The 15766-nt window shown below is 36.2% G+C and overlaps 1 protein-coding gene across 3 annotated transcripts in view; it reads right to left on the bottom strand.

Moving 5' to 3' along the window:
* Nucleotides 1–480: 480 nt before the first annotated feature.
* Nucleotides 481–15766, bottom strand: part of Atl2 (atlastin GTPase 2) — a 49169-nt gene continuing 33883 nt past the window's right edge. Inside the window, exons 5-15 of one of the 3 annotated variants that reach the window (XM_090337125.1) lie at nt 14402–14452; nt 14054–14110; nt 12556–12648; nt 10455–10593; nt 9065–9192; nt 6421–6477; nt 4112–4183; nt 3057–3488; nt 1662–1676; nt 1455–1565; nt 986–1071 (exon numbers count right to left, since the gene is read on the bottom strand). In XM_090337125.1, the coding sequence (XP_090193251.1) occupies nt 1458–1565; nt 1662–1676; nt 3057–3488; nt 4112–4183; nt 6421–6477; nt 9065–9192; nt 10455–10593; nt 12556–12648; nt 14054–14110; nt 14402–14452 (1152 nt within the window). In that variant the 3' untranslated portion in view covers nt 986–1071; nt 1455–1457. Of the gene's footprint in view, nt 1072–1454; nt 1566–1661; nt 1677–3056; nt 3489–4111; nt 4184–6420; nt 6478–9064; nt 9193–10454; nt 10594–12555; nt 12649–14053; nt 14111–14401; nt 14453–15766 lie in introns of all 3 variants that reach the window. The other 2 variants (XM_090337127.1, XM_090337126.1) reach the window with 2 other exon arrangements.

Genomic DNA, 15766 nt, shown 5'->3' with positions numbered 1-15766 from the left:
AATATCACAAATATATCAAAACTTTAAATTGTCTATGCATTCACACACTGACATGAGCCACAAACATTCCTTTCACAGGGACTGTACTTATTAGCCTACCACAGAACCAGGTTTTGCCATAAACTACAAAACTTTTAATACAAAATTGTATTTATATATTTATAATTCATATACATGCCCTATCTGTGATTTTTAGAAAATAAAAGCTACACACTGTACAGACACTCTTAACTCATAGCTGTAGGCAACACTTTTGGATGGAATTTTTCCCCCAATAAAATTAATGGCATATTTTATGTACATGAAGGCTAAACTGCAAAAAGACAGTTCAGTTTCCCAGATATGCATTTCCTTTTAGGGCTGGTTTACAAATTTAAAAAGGCAAGACAAATGTACACCTCAAAATTACTTTCTTAGCTAAGAGAGTTGTTACGTAATTTTTGTGATGTTTCTGGTACATGCATTTATGTAATACTGGTATGGAAGGCAGTAAAGCAATATATACTTTTAATGTAGTGGCTCAATAAAGGCTTCATTGTCATTCCAATCTGATTCTTGATACAGTGATTCATAAATTCTCTAAAAATTAACATTTCAATGGGTCATTATGTTAGAGACTCTAAATAGATTTCTTAAAATAGTTCCCTGAAATATCCTTTTACATAAGACAAATTTCACTAACATTAGAATGAGTAAAAAGAAAAGGAATTAAACATGGCACAATGTGCATGATAAACTAATGCTCCTTAGCCAATCTCCAGGTGTAAGGAGCCATTAAAAGAATGCTTAAAACCAACAAACAATTTTCACACTCTGTGGCAGCCATCTGTGAAGCCAGTTATACTAAACTACTTCTACAGTTGATTGTAAACTTTGGTTTATTTTTATTTGAGTTCTCATTGTACAGCAAGCATGGAAAAGGGAGAGTGGAGTCCATGAGGAGATGAACTGTCAGTCTGTCTTTAATCGGGCATGATGAGACACTTGGTCAGTCAGGCCTGCCTTGATAGAGTTTGTTACAGACTGCCTTATGTTTTCCTCCATCAAATTATCACCCAGGGGCTTCAATACCTGTGGTATGAGAAATGTGCAAAACAAACAAAAACATGAGGTAAAAAAAGAGTTACATATAAAAATAGATATAAAAATTCAATTCAAAGCAATGATAAAAATAACCAGGAATGTGAGAAATAAAAAGATGCTTTCCCCCCCCCAAAAAAACAAGTTACAATGCTACAAGTAATGTAGATAGACATTTTATAATGCAACAAAATTACTTTCCTCTCATTCAAACCATTCAAATCCTATGAGATGGATGTGCAATTCCATACCCTATATGCAGCATCAAATCTGGTATGTATACAGCATTTAGGCAGACCGGCCCAGACGGTCCTGCTTATTGTCCTACATGTATAAGTGTGAACACTTCAGATAGAGAAAAAAGTTAAAAATACTGTCTAATTTTTCTTCTTGTTATTGTTGGATGACAGTCTCTGACGCTGTGCTGATGAAAGAGCACGATGAGCCATTCGACGTCTAGTAACTTCAAACAGTTTGGAAAAGACCTAAAACATGGAGTGATTTGTTAGGAGAATGACTCAAGAGTGCCTTGAAGCTAGAGTTTAAAACTACAAAAATTTGAGACTTTGTAAGTTTCTCACCTTCCTGGGACTCCTCTGAAGCAAAAGAGAAGAAAAACACAAAAAAATTTAGACCAAGTTTGATGGCACTGATCTTCCTGGGTAGTGATCACCTTACCTTTACTGTGCTATATAAAAATAATTTTACACACCTGGAATTACTCCACATAACTGTTTTATAATGATGGCACCTGTAATATCCTAAAGCGAGTGCTAAACAGATCAAGTTTTAGAAGAAAACACTACAATTACTGAAGTTCTTGCTGCAGAAAACCAGCAATCATTAAAATTTTCAGAGTAGATATTTTTTTAAAAAAAGGTAAAGTGGTGAGTTTTAATCTATCTTCTACTGAAGATGATAACAAAAGATCATGAAATAGTGAAATGTATAAAAGATAAAACTTAACAATCTCCAAACACAAATTTCCAAATCAGAATCTTAATAAGTAACATGTCTCCAAAGAGGAAAAAAGAAAATCCAAATTAACATAGTGGGTAACTTTACAATGTCTAATGGCATTATTACAAGAAGGGTCAGCATCTTATCAAGTTTCTTTAAAACATGTCCTATCCCTTCAGTCTTTGAATTTTAAGCAGTACCAAACATGAACCTGAGTATCCTAAATCTGAAATAAACTCAGTATTTCAATTGTCCAGAAATAGGATCTAAAAATGCCTGTATTACATTGTTCATTAGTAATTACTTCCGCACTCATTTTGGTCCTTGAGGTGATGATGTTATTTTTATTATGATGGTTTTAATAATATCCATATGTAGAATTACCTGGCAATCTAGAACAGAAGTGGCAGATATATAAACTGACTTGAGTTTATACTTTCAAGAAAAGAGTCCACAGCCTGACTTTGAGTTCTTGTTAAGAGAAGGAATTAGGACTGAAGTTGGTTGCTTTGCTCATGATGTTTTGCTTTGTTTAGTATTTCCAAGGCACATATGTCAACGTTTCCTGGAAAGAAATCTATGTGGGAGCTTCCTTGAAGCACATCGGTAACTAACCACTATCTTCATAGAAGACAACAAAGACCTGGGTATCATCCATCCACTGTATCTTCTCAACTGTTTCCTGCTAATATTGTTAACAACTTATTTTTCTTCCCAAAAGCACTGACTGTGCTTCTACACTTCTTTTCTTTATCTTTAGAACTACTTATGGATAATATTTTCTTTTCTCAAATAAACAAAACACTAGAGACCTTGGCCTGCCCACTAACATAGTGCCAGGCCTATAAATAACTACAAATGAAAAAAAAATCTTCAGTTAATAGAGTCTACATCCAAACAAAACATACTTTAGTCATTCTTTACATAAAGGAAAAGAAAAAGTAGGTGCGAACACTGGAGAGGGTAGTAGGTAGGAATGGAAAGTTAGTCACTGAAAAACCAAAAGAGATACCAACCTGTTCCCACAGTGTTTCAGCAATCTGATCAATCATTGTTCCAATTTCTCTGAACTCCCCAGAGTATTTAACATATGCCCAAGTACAAAGGGATGTCAGTGCTAACCCCATGACAAGGTTACATAAGACGGCTATAGAGTTTAGGCCAATGAAGCCAGTCAGTCCTGAGATAATATACATAGCAAACATGACTGCAAACAGCGTGGCAGGGGTACGAGCAGCATAGAAGATATTTTTGCCATCATTGTGCTTTATAAAATTTGCATAGGTTTCTTCGATTTCAGCTTCAAGCTGGTCCTGATAACGACGGCAGAACTCATCTCCACCCATTTTTTTCACAGAACGAAACTGCCTAAGGGCCACTTCCTTGAAATCAAGATGTTTTCGCTCCAGATCTGAAGGTGCAATGTAAGGCTTGTCCCCACCGCATACCTGTAAGGGCAGAGATATAGGAGATTATTACATGCTAGAAATAACATTTGAAAGAAGTTCCCTGCTTATAGATGTTAGCATCCCAAAATCAAACAACTTACATGGTTTGGTTTTAAAGATATTATTTGTAATATTTCACAAACAAAACCTAGTGTTTCCTACATGTCTGACTATTGAGTCTCTAATGAGAGTAACTTTTCCAAGTAAGACTAAGATCACTAAAACTAAAGACAAAAATTAAAATACACTACCAACTAGATAACTTCATTTGGAACCACTAACACACCATAATAGTACAAAACAAATGCTATAAAGAGAACGCCTAAGACAGCACAATAGAGCTCAATACTTCAGGTGATAATGCAGACACTGCCTAATATTGTTCCTACCACAGACTACTAGGGAACAGCACTCTGAATTACAAGTCAGAAAACACTCCAGTCACCTGAATTCTGCACTCAAACTACACAATTATTTTCTTACAGTTTATTTCTAGCAGAGACCATAAACAGGAATTATATAATGATGCAATATGGCAATACAGAAAGAGCACAAATTACCTCAATTAAACATAAAAACTCCCCATCTTTCTCTAGCATGGAATCTAAATTTTAGTTACAAACCTGTTCCATATTTTTACAATAGATATCTCTTGCTCCTGCTACTGCAGCAAGATTATTTGCTTCAGCTGTTGCCTAAAAGATAAAATTAAATGTGCCATTAATGTACCATTAGTATGCAAAAAAGCCTATGACTATAAATTCCAAAGAATACAGTAAACTATAAATCATGAACAATTCCAAAAATGTATCATAAAGTTATCAACTTCTAGTTCCTTCCCTGTGGAAAGGTTAATTAGTATAAAAGATATGATAAAGACTTCTAATACAATTTTATATTGCCTAGGTTTATGTTTAAATGGACTTGTAGACTATAGTACAGTTACCCTAAAATGTGTCTAGTCTCTAGTTTAAGGAATCAAGAATTCCCTATTCACAATTGTTAATATCATAAAATCAAATACAGTTCTCATTTATGCAAATCTCAGACGTTTTCAAGCACTACTTGTTGCATTGTTTCATTTAAAAATATTGTTTAATCTAACATAAAACTGCCCAGAGTAGGAAATCTTTTTTTTTTTTTTTTTTTGGCCAGCTTGAGCTCAGGGCCTGAGCTCAAGTCCTTGGACTTTTCTCAAGGCTAGAGCCCTACCACTTGAGCCTCAACACCACTTCCAGCTTTTTTCTATGTATGTGGTGCTGAGGAATAGAACCCGGGTCTTCGTGCATGCTAGGCAAGCACTCTACCCCAAAGTAGGAAATCTTAAAAACTAAAAATTAAAGTAACACTGTCCCCCAAAAAATGCTATTTTAAAAAAGAATTAGAAAGCAAGGAGCTGGAGGGTAGATTCAGCAGTGGAGCACTGTCTGGAAAGCAGAATATGCCTAGCATTAGAAGTTCAAATCTCAATACAGGGGAAGGAAAGAGAAACACAGAAGCCAAGCACACCAACTCAAGGTTGTAATCCTACCTACATTAGAGACTAAAATCAGGAGGATCATGATTTAAGGCCAGCCTATGTAAGAAGTACACAAAATCCCATATCTCAGTCAATAGCTAGATACAGCGTATGTGCTGTAATCTTAGCTATATAGCTATACGGGAGTCTGAGGTTCAAAGGATCATGGTTCTAGAACAAACCACGCAAAAAAGTTCATACAATCCCATTTCAAAAGAAAGTGTTGAACATGGTGGCTCACACCAGCTGCGTGCAGCAGGAAGCATAAATAGGAAGATGACTGCCAGGCTGGCTGAGAAACAAAGCAAGATCTATCTCAAAAATAATCAGAGAAAAAAAGGTTGACACATATAATGAGTGATTGTTGTCTTTAGTGTACTATGTTATCTCTCATCTCTTTTGCTGTCTCTTGGTTATCTCATATTGTTACAGTATTTCACCTGGTTATCTGATATACTATATATATGTTTATCTGGTTATCTGAAATAGGATAGGGAAGGGGGGGAAACAAGACGAGGGGTAGAGGGAGGCAAATGGGGACCAAGACATGAGAAAGGGTATCAATGTTTGTGAAGTAATGCACCTTCTATCTGGTGCATATAATGTAACCCTTTTATTAATTACAATAAAATATATATAAAAAATACAACAGTGAAAAAAAAAGGGTTGACACAAATTCTAGTAATGCAAAAAATTAAAATTAAAATGAAATCTATATTCACTACAAACAGAACTGTTATTAATTAATATGCATTTTCTATATATTTTTATTGTAATTAATAGAAGGGTTACATTATATTCACCAGATAGAAGGTGCATTACTTCACATAATATGCATTTTTTAAAGCCTTATTTTACTTTTTTAAATTTTCTGTGCCAGTCCTAGGGCTTGAAGTCATGGCAGGGACACTGTCCTTAATCATTTTTGCTCAAGGTTCTACCACTTGGACCACAGCTCCACTTAATTGGAGATATGAATCTCACAGCCTCTCCTGCCTGGACTGATTTCAAACCACAATCCTCACATCTCAGCCTCTTGAACAGCTAGGACTACAGGCATGACCCACTAGTGGAGGCTATAAACCTTATTTTAAAAACATTCAGTCAAAGACTCAGAACAGAAGCAGCTTAATTTATAGCACACATTAAGCCACCCAATGCAACAGAATTTCCTTATACTTCGGACCATCTGAAGAGGAGACACTCAGCACTCTCAATTTCTAGCAGCCCAAACATATCCAAGGTCTATAATCTGAAGTTACAAAATAAATCATATACAAAATTCATACAAAAATAAAGTATTTGTATGCAAAAAAAAGTACATGTCCCTTCTTTACCTATGTCTCTATGTCGCTAAAGACAAAGATGCTGTTTTCCCACTTAAGTGTATTTACATCTCTACTGCCCTCTTACCTGAAGCATGGACTTTGGATGCGGAAGTTCCTCCCCTTGATATATTTTAATATAAGCCTAAAAAACATTTATTTTAGTGAATTACACAATTTAAAAAGAAATTCTAGGATTTAAAACATATATGCTCCCTCTGTAAGGTTAATCCTATCCTCAATACTACCAAATACATAGGTAACTAAATAACATCCCAAAGAAATGTTTCTAAGTAATTCCAATTTGTACAAAAGTAGAACCTAATTATCTATATATATATGATGCCATCTAGTTATGAAAAGAAATTTCAATTCCCCCCTACTGCCAATATTTCAAATACATTTGTTACAAAACACTTTACACAATAAGGTAAGAAGAAAAGGAGTCAACACAGGGGTCTTTTGTCTCCACTTTGTATGATTCAAGATTAATTTATAATTTATAATTATCATAATTCATGACTAATCATTAATTTATAGCTAAGCAAAAATCAGTGATCAAATATCCAACTCGTGAGCAGAAGTATGTTTTGTTTTGTTTTTGCCAGTCCTGGGCTTGAGCTCAGGATCTGAGCACTGTCCTTGGACTTTCTCAAGGTTAGAGCTCTACCACTTGAGCCTCAGCACCACTTCCAGTGTTTCTGTATGTATGTGGTACCAAGGAATCGAACCCGGGTCTTCGCGCATGCTAGGCAAGCACTTTAACCACTAGGCCAAACTCCCAGCCCCCAGAAGTATGTTTTTTACTAATTTCTTCTTCATTTATATTCAATACATTAAAAATAATAAAACCCTCAGCTAGGTAACTGGTGGCTCATACCTATAATATCAACTACATAGAAAGCTGATATCTAAGGATCAAGGTTCAAAACTGACCAGGACAAGGTAAATCTAAGAGCCTCTTATCTCCAATAACCCACACCTCCAAAGTGGAAGTGTGGCTCAAGTGGTAGAACACTAGCTTTGAGCTAAGCAAGTGTGTGAGGCACTGATTTCAAGCCCCAGTCAAGGCATACATAAAAAAATACAACCCTCTATACAATGATCTTGTTCTAGTGTAGTAAGGAGACTGGGTCTATGTTTCCTCTAGATAACTGGCTCTTCATTGCCTCTGACTGTTTCCCTAGATGGCTTGGTTTTATTTAATTTCTATTAGTTTTATGTGTCTTCATCTGGTTTGCTTTGCTCACGTGCAACACTTTGGCTGGGTTTGATTTCACACACTTTGCGTGGTTTTAACCCTTTATATAAGCTTTGTACTAACTGCATTTTGGGCTGCTGGTCTTTGAGACAAGAGTCCAACAGCAGTCCTCAGCTCTCCAATAAAGACTCATAATTTGGCCTTTTAAGTGGTGGTTTCTCTGTTTCTCACAACTCAGTTTCCTGACACCACTAACAGAGCAACTATAATGGCTAAGTAAGGGGGTAGGTGGGTCTGTGAATAATTTATTTGAAATAACAAACCAATATAGATATTTTCAGATATTCTCATCAAGTTCTCAGAACTAAGGGAAGGCTTTTTTTGGCATGTTGAATTACGTCCCTAATTTCAATTTCCACTCACAATGAGAGGGAATGGCTCTTCTGTCTATACCTCAGAAAGAGAACAAGATAGGAAAGCTAGGAACATATAGTCACTATCATTTTTGTCTATACTAGTATTGGGCTTCCTGATCTCACTGTGCTCTGCCTCTTGAGGCATGCCTCCACGTTCATGTTTTTGCTAGTTAACTGGAGATAAGAATCTCCAGGCTGCCTGTGAACTAAGAAACTCAGCTCTCAGGCCCTAAGAAGCTAGGATTATAGGTGTAAACCACTGGTTATTGGCTACTATAATCTTTTAAATATCCCTAAATTTTGATGCATCTAATTTTTTTTTTTTTTGCCAGCTTGAGCTCAGGGCCTGAGCACTGTCCTTGGACTTTCTCAAGGCTAGAGCTCTACCACTTGAGCCTCAGCACCACTTCCGCCTTTTTTGTATGTATGTGGTACTGAGGAATTGAACCCGGGTCTTCGTGCATGCTAGGCAAGCACTCTACCACTAGGCCAAACTCCCAGCCTCATCTAATTTAAAACAGAAAAATACACTTTTTGTTTTAAAATAGAGAAAATGCATTTCCAGGGAAAGACTTAGAAAAAGTCATATTAAGTGAAGTAAGCCAGTCTCAAAGGAACATAGGCCCAATAGTCTCCCTCATTTGTCATAATCAGTAGAAACCTCGGGCTCTCTTAGCAGAGATTTACAATAGAACAAAATCTAGAGACATTAGTCCAAATAGTAAGACACTAAATGTAAGGAACTCCAGGATAAGGAAACAAAACCCATATAATGAGTGACTATTGTCCTTAAGGTACTATGTTATCTCTCATCTCTTTTGCTATCCCTTGGTTATCTCATATTGTTACAATTTTCCACCTTGTTATCTGATATATTTTATATGTTCTTAATTGGTTATTTGAAATTGGATAGGGAAGGGAAGGGGGGAAATCAAGATGAGTGGGGGGAGGGTGGGAGGGAAATGGGGACCATGTCATGAGAAAGGGTATCAATGTTTGTGAAGTTATGCACTTTCTATCTGGCGAATATAATGTAACCCTTCTATTAATCACAATTAAAAAAAAAAGAAAATGCATTTCCATCTCAAAACCATTTATTTTAAGAGTCGACCTACCTTAAAATATTCTACGAGATCTCTACAAGTGACTTTAGATCCACTTATTTCTTTTTCTACTAGGTTTTCAGGAGCAAGGAGCAATGGAACCAAGTTTCGAAGCTCTCTTTTAAAATCTTCATCAATATCTGGTAGATATGAAATTGGTTGAACACGTTAGTCCAAAAAACGAAAGTGATAACATTCATAAAATTCTATTCTATGAAACACGAGTACAACAATTACTTAATTAAGATTACTTTAAGCATACCTAAGTGATATATCTCCTTGGAGAAAATCTAATCTCCACTACTATGCTACCCTAGTTTCCCATTCTTCCATAATTCGGCCTCAAATTGTAAACTAACAACCCCTCCGTAATAAGTAGCAACTTGCAAAAGGCATATACATCATTCAATTTTTTTTTCTTCTTTTCACCAATCCTGGAGCTTGAACTCAAGGACTGCACACTGTCCTTGGGTTTTCTCAAAGCTAGAGCTCTACTACTTGAGCCACTGCACCATTTCTGGCTTTTCCTATGTATGTGGTACTGAGGAATTGAACCCAGGTCTTCATGCAAGCTAGGCAAGCACTCTACCACTAGGCCAAACTCTCAGCCCCACATCATTCAATTTCATACAGACTGTTTTTCCAGCCATCTGTAAAAGTTTGTTAAACTGAAGTCTTTTGTGATCACTCTCAAAATAATCCTAAAACAAATCCAACTTAAATATGATTGCATCAATGCAATAAACAGGAGGATTTTAGCAGACTGCAACCAGATTATTAAAAAAGGAAACATTCATGATATTCAGGCCATCAGTCCTGAGCAACAGATCACATGATAAAATGGGGTAAGTGGTATAACCCTGTAATCCCACCTTTTTGGGAGGAGGAAATAGGAAGACTGTGATTCAGATTTTATCTAGGCCATCTGGGCAAAAAGTAAGACTTCACCTCCACCAAAAGGTGAGAATGATGAGGCAAGACTATAATTTTAGCTATGTGAGAAACACAGATAGGTGGTTCATAGTCCAAGGCTAAGACCCAAGCAAAAGTACAAAAATCTATCCCAAAACTAAAGCAAAAAAAAAGAAGCGCGGGGGGGGGGGGCGGGGGGGGGGACGGGGGACGGGGGACGGCGCCTTCAGGGCATGGCTCAAGTGACAGAGGCCCGTTTAGTAAACTCTGAAATCAAATACCAGAATGCCAAAATAAAAAATTTTTAATGGTGTAAGGAATACATAAAACTAGCAAATAAACCAATGGGAAGTTAGAGACAACAAGAAGCATTATAATCACATTATTAGCAAGGTCCTCCCTGTAAGACAGAAAATATAAGGAATCTTATTTTTATAACTTTCATCCTCTAAAAGAGCAAGTTCTGATCTTCAAGAATGGGAATTCCCACCTTTCAATCTCCCATCAAAACTAGGATTAGTTGCAACTTTAAGACCAGGATGTGGCAAAAGGAAGCAACCCAGATTTGAGAAACAATTGTGAATGTGCTTCCTTACATTCTGTAGCTCTTCATGTTGATTTTGTTTTACCTGAAGGCAGAAAGAGATAAGACATAGTAAATGGAAGAAAAAAAAATAACTTTAAAAAGGGAGATACACAGCATACTTACAGCATATGAGTTGAGGGTACATGTGTGTACCAGAGAAGTGTTCACTGACAAAAAAATTTATTAAATGTCTAAGAGCAGGTGCAGTAGCTCATGCCTATACTCTCTGCTACTCAAGAAGTGGATACAGTCCAGGCCAGTCTAGGCAAAAATTAGAAAGATCCCTCATTTCAATTAGTCTTGGTGGAACATTCCTTGTAGTCCCAGTTATGCAGAAAGCCATAGGATCAAAGGCTAACAGCAGCTCGGGGCAACACCACAGACCCTACCTGAAAAACTAAACAAAAATGAGGAGGGGCTGTGGTTCAAGTAACATAGCACTGTCTAGACAAGCACAAAACTGCTGCTACTGCTGCTAAGAATCTATTTATTCTATTCAGCACTGGGGATTGAACTGGGAGCCTTGTGCTCTTGTTTGACATTTTCACTAATACTCCAGTTTCCTAAACATCTATTTCTGAACACTGGTAAACTAGAAAAGATATTTCTTTTTCTAAGCTGCCTTGAGATAGCAAAAAATATAATAATTACAATATCTAATGTTTGAATAATAGATTCTGATCATGACTTAAAAACTAGTAAAGAATTTGCTTTTGAGTACCTAAATATTAAAATGACACTAAAAAAATCTAAATACTAATTTACCTCCAAATAAACAGACTAGTCCCAGAGAAAATAAGACCTAAGTTTCAAGAAGCTTTGGTACAGATTAGAGAATCTCAGAAGTTAGGAATCCAGGACTCTCTACCCCAACACCCTAATCATCGTTTTCAGAAGAGAGACTGCTGCTATGTGCTCCCTGGAAGAAAAGCTTAACCTTTTGAGTAATTACTAGCTTATCAACTCACATACTCTAGATACCAAAGATTCCTCTCAAAAGCCATTCTAACAAGACATGTGGTTCATAATTAAAGCCTGAAAATGACCTAAATCCATGGTAGAATGGGAGGATGGAAAATCTCCATCACAGAATGGAAAAAAATCATCCATTTAGTGATAAGAATAATTGAACAAAACACTATGTGCAACAACATGATTTAAGCTCAGAAAAAAAAATACTAGACACAAAAGGTAGACATGAAAGAGTTCTATGAGTAATTCTACTCATATGACGTACAAAAACAAAGCCCGTATGACTATGGACTAGAAATTGTGGCCTTAAGTCTTTGAATGTAACTGAGAAACCAAATGCATCACCAAAAATCAGTGTAGCCTACAAAGGAAAGGGATCTCCCGTCTTTTTTGTATAAGAATAATAGTTTGTAAGTATCTAAATGACAAGTTTTCCAAATATTTCCCCAGTGCGATTATTGTCTAGGAATGTCTCTGGTGTGGCATAGTGCACAGGAGGACATTTGAGTCTGGTCTCAATTCCCACTAGTTGAGAGATCAAAGAAAACTCAGTTTTCTATATCCTAGATTCATGAGTATATAAAAATAACAGGCCAAACTAAATAATCTTCAAGTTTGCTTTTCTAGGCCTATGTGCTGTCACTGTTCCAGAAATAACTATTCCTTTGACAAGGGGTCTCACTTCATCTGTGTACATACTAATCGGTCTGTCCAAAATATCCAGAAGGTCTAATACCCAGAGACACAGAAGCAATCAAGTAAGGAAAAAAAAATCTAGTCATCTTCAAAAGAGCACTGATCTTTTTAATACTTATTGTTAAGGGGGTTCATTCTAGAAAGAACTGGAGAGCATTATCTTGGTGAAAAGCAAATTGGTTATGCAATTTCCTATTCACCCGTTATGCAGTACCTGGACTTATGTAGAACACTTAATTCTAATGATAGTAACTGGTAATGTAAGCACAATCTAGGCAGCCAAGCTCTTTGTCTGGTTTGATGTTTACGTTCATCTCTCCAGAAAACAGGGGTTTACCTGCAATCTCTTTTCAAGGAATTGCTTTCCACCTTCTAAGCCATATGAATGTTCATAAGGATAACTCCAATCTCGAATCAAAAACATTAACGTCTGCACACAGAAAAAGTATCAATCATTTTCTTAAAAAAAATCACGACTTTATGGAACACCATCCCTCCCCAAATCAAACAATCTTTATCAAAAGTTACAGTAATTGTGCTGGGTACAGCTCAATGGTAGAGCTTTCAATTGTCATGTATGAGTCCCTGGTTTTGATCATTAGCATGGAAAAAGACAGAGAAAATGAAAAAATTATAGCAACTGAAGATGGCTAATACTATTCATGCTTATATCAAAGGCCTACCTGCAAAAGGCCCACCCTTATATCAAGTGATCTCCTCGACTTGAGAACATCACTGTATGTGAGGACTAATGCTACCCAGCCAATAATACATGATGGCAAAAGTGAACTAAGGGCATATCAGGACATTTTAGATCATAATTTCAAATCCAGACTGTCTAAGTAGAAGATCAGCTAATTCTAAGTGGCTAATTCTAAACTGATTATATATTTAATGTTAATAAGGCCACTTTCACAGACTGTTTATCTATACAGAGTTAATGTTTTCAGACATTGACAAATGGTTTTTTTAGTGGTTAAAACTCTGACTCATTAAAACTGAAGTCATAAACCATTCACCAATTTCATAAATGTGATTATTTGAACCAGAACATCCACACAAGAGGCAGAATCAATGGAAACCCACTAATACCAACTGTCAACTAACAATGCCATCCTACAGAAAGAACTCTACTCATGAGTCAACATGGCAGTCATTCTCCTCTACTCTTACAACTATCTAGACCTTACCAACAGCCAACTTGCAAATTATATATACTTCAAAAATAATCTACCTGGGGGCTGGGAGTTAACCTAGTGGTAGAGTGCTTGCCTAGCATGCACGAAGACCCGGGTTCGATTCCTCGGTACCATATACATAGAAAAAAGCCAGAAATGGTGCTGTGACTCAAGTTGTAGAGCTCTAGTCTTAAGAAAGCCCAAGGACAATGCCCAAGCCCTGAGTTCAAGGCCCAGGACTGGCAAAACATAAATAAAAATTAAAAAAAAAAATAAAACTACCTGGAACATTCTCGCAGAAACCAAAATAAGTAACAGACTCCTTTTTGTAATAAGTAGAAAAAAGAAACGTGTAACATTCTGTAGTAATCATGTAAAAAAGAAACTGATGTAACTGTTGTAAATACTTCCCAATCTTGTATTTTGGAATTAAATAATATCACATTACCCCTTCAATCTAATCAATCTAGACTCACTTGTTTTAGTTCTGATCTTGCTGAAATTCTACTTGTACTCAACTGATGATGACAGTATCAATGGTTAGTTTGACTCAATGAAACTGGTGTTAAAAATGAGTTGTAACATTTTATACTTCCAAACCAATAGACTGGATAGCTTAACAGTTCTCATACTATTTTTAAATGATAAAACATGTACCTGAAAGGGTTTCTGGTAGATTTCTTCCATTGCAAGTCTTCCATACTCTGTAAATAACTATAAAATTAAGTTATTTAAAATAATGTCCCCAGAGAAACAGAAAGATGACATCTGTAAAGTTGTTCTATATTATAGTACCAGATGTCATTCATTAATGTCTATTGAAAGTCATACATTTCATTTTCATTGATGTACTAGAGTACATCAGTTATACAACAAAATTTTCTCTGGTTAAGAAATTATGTATTAATTTAAAACCATATAGCATTTAATAATCTTCTGAGTATGAATTTACAATAAAACAATAAATTTTAATACTTTTACATGTATTTTGGGGGGCAAACATACTTGCAAGTGTTGAAGATCATCTTCTTGAATATTCTGAGACAAATTATATACCTATTGAAACAAAATTGCTTTCATCAGTGCTTGATTTTGAAAACACAGCTTAAATGCTATATTTCTTGTGAAAATAAAGGTTATTTTATACCGTAAGTGAAAATAAAGGTTATTTTATACCGTAAGGCAAACTAGTCATCTAGCCACTATCTTAACCAGTGGTACACAGAAAGTATTTTCTCTTTTACTAAAAGTCAGTGTAAAATATATGTGTGTGTGTGTATGTGTGTGTGTGTGTGTACTTTTTGGGGGTTCATGGAGCTTAAACTCTGAGCCTGGGCCTTTGTCCCTTAGCTCTTCAGCTCAAGGCTATGGCTCTATCACTTGAGCCCCAGCCACACCAGTTTTCTGATGGTTAATTGGAGATAAGCGTCTCATGGACTTTAGTGCCCAGGCTGGCTCTGAACCATAATTCTCAGATCTCAGCCTTTTGTGTGGCTAGGATTACAGGTGTGAGCCACAGGCATGCTGCTTAAAGTGGTAGTAAAAACTGTAAATATATGTATATCCCTGGCCTCAAAGTTATAACCATACACAAAAAAGTACATTAAAAGCATATTATGTTATGCTATTTTCGTCTAAAGTGTTTTTAATGGTTTATCATTTAAGAAAACAAAAATTAGGTTGTTTCCACAAACATCTTCTAAATTGGTAAATAAAAAGAGTATAATTTCTACAATAATAAATTCCTCACTAGCACAATTTACAGTCATTCAGAAGATAGCTATCATTGGCTCTAATGCAGTTGTCTTTTTTTATTTTGTTTTGCTGTTGCTTCAGAGACAGAGTATCATTATTGCAACCCAGACTGGCCTGCTCAGTGTTGGGACTACAGATGTGTGCCACCACATCCAACTCCTGTGGTTTGCTGGCTTGTTTTGCAGTAATGGATTTTGAACTCATGTTTTTCTACCACAGAACCAAGCCTCTAGTCCTTTTCTACCAGCATATGAAAACCAATACCAGTAGGTGGCACTATGGTTCCTCCAATTTTTTGGAGACTTTTCCAATGCACACAGACCAAAATTGATAATTGAGGCTAAGTACTATTAGTTAAGATCTTCTGAAACTCTTAGAAGTGAATCTAGGCTCCTTATGAAAAGGGACCAGGAGTTTGGCCTAGTGGTAAGAGTGTTTGCCTAAACATGCAGGAAGACCCAAGTTTGATTCCTCGGTACCACATACACAGAAAAAGTCGGAAGTGGTGCTGTGGCTCCAGTAGTAGAATTCTAGCCTTGGGAAAGCCCAAGGACAGTGGGCCCTGAGTTCAAGGCCCAGGACTGACAAAGAAAGAGAGAGAGAGAGAGAGAGAGA

Source organism: Megascapheus bottae, chromosome 7, assembly GCF_031878675.1.
Source record: "Megascapheus bottae isolate mThoBot1 chromosome 7, mThoBot2.hap1, whole genome shotgun sequence".
NCBI lineage: Eukaryota > Metazoa > Chordata > Mammalia > Rodentia > Geomyidae > Megascapheus > Megascapheus bottae.
The sequence above is the reverse complement of the archived record's forward strand: the minus strand, read 5'-3'. Positions and strand labels throughout refer to the sequence as shown.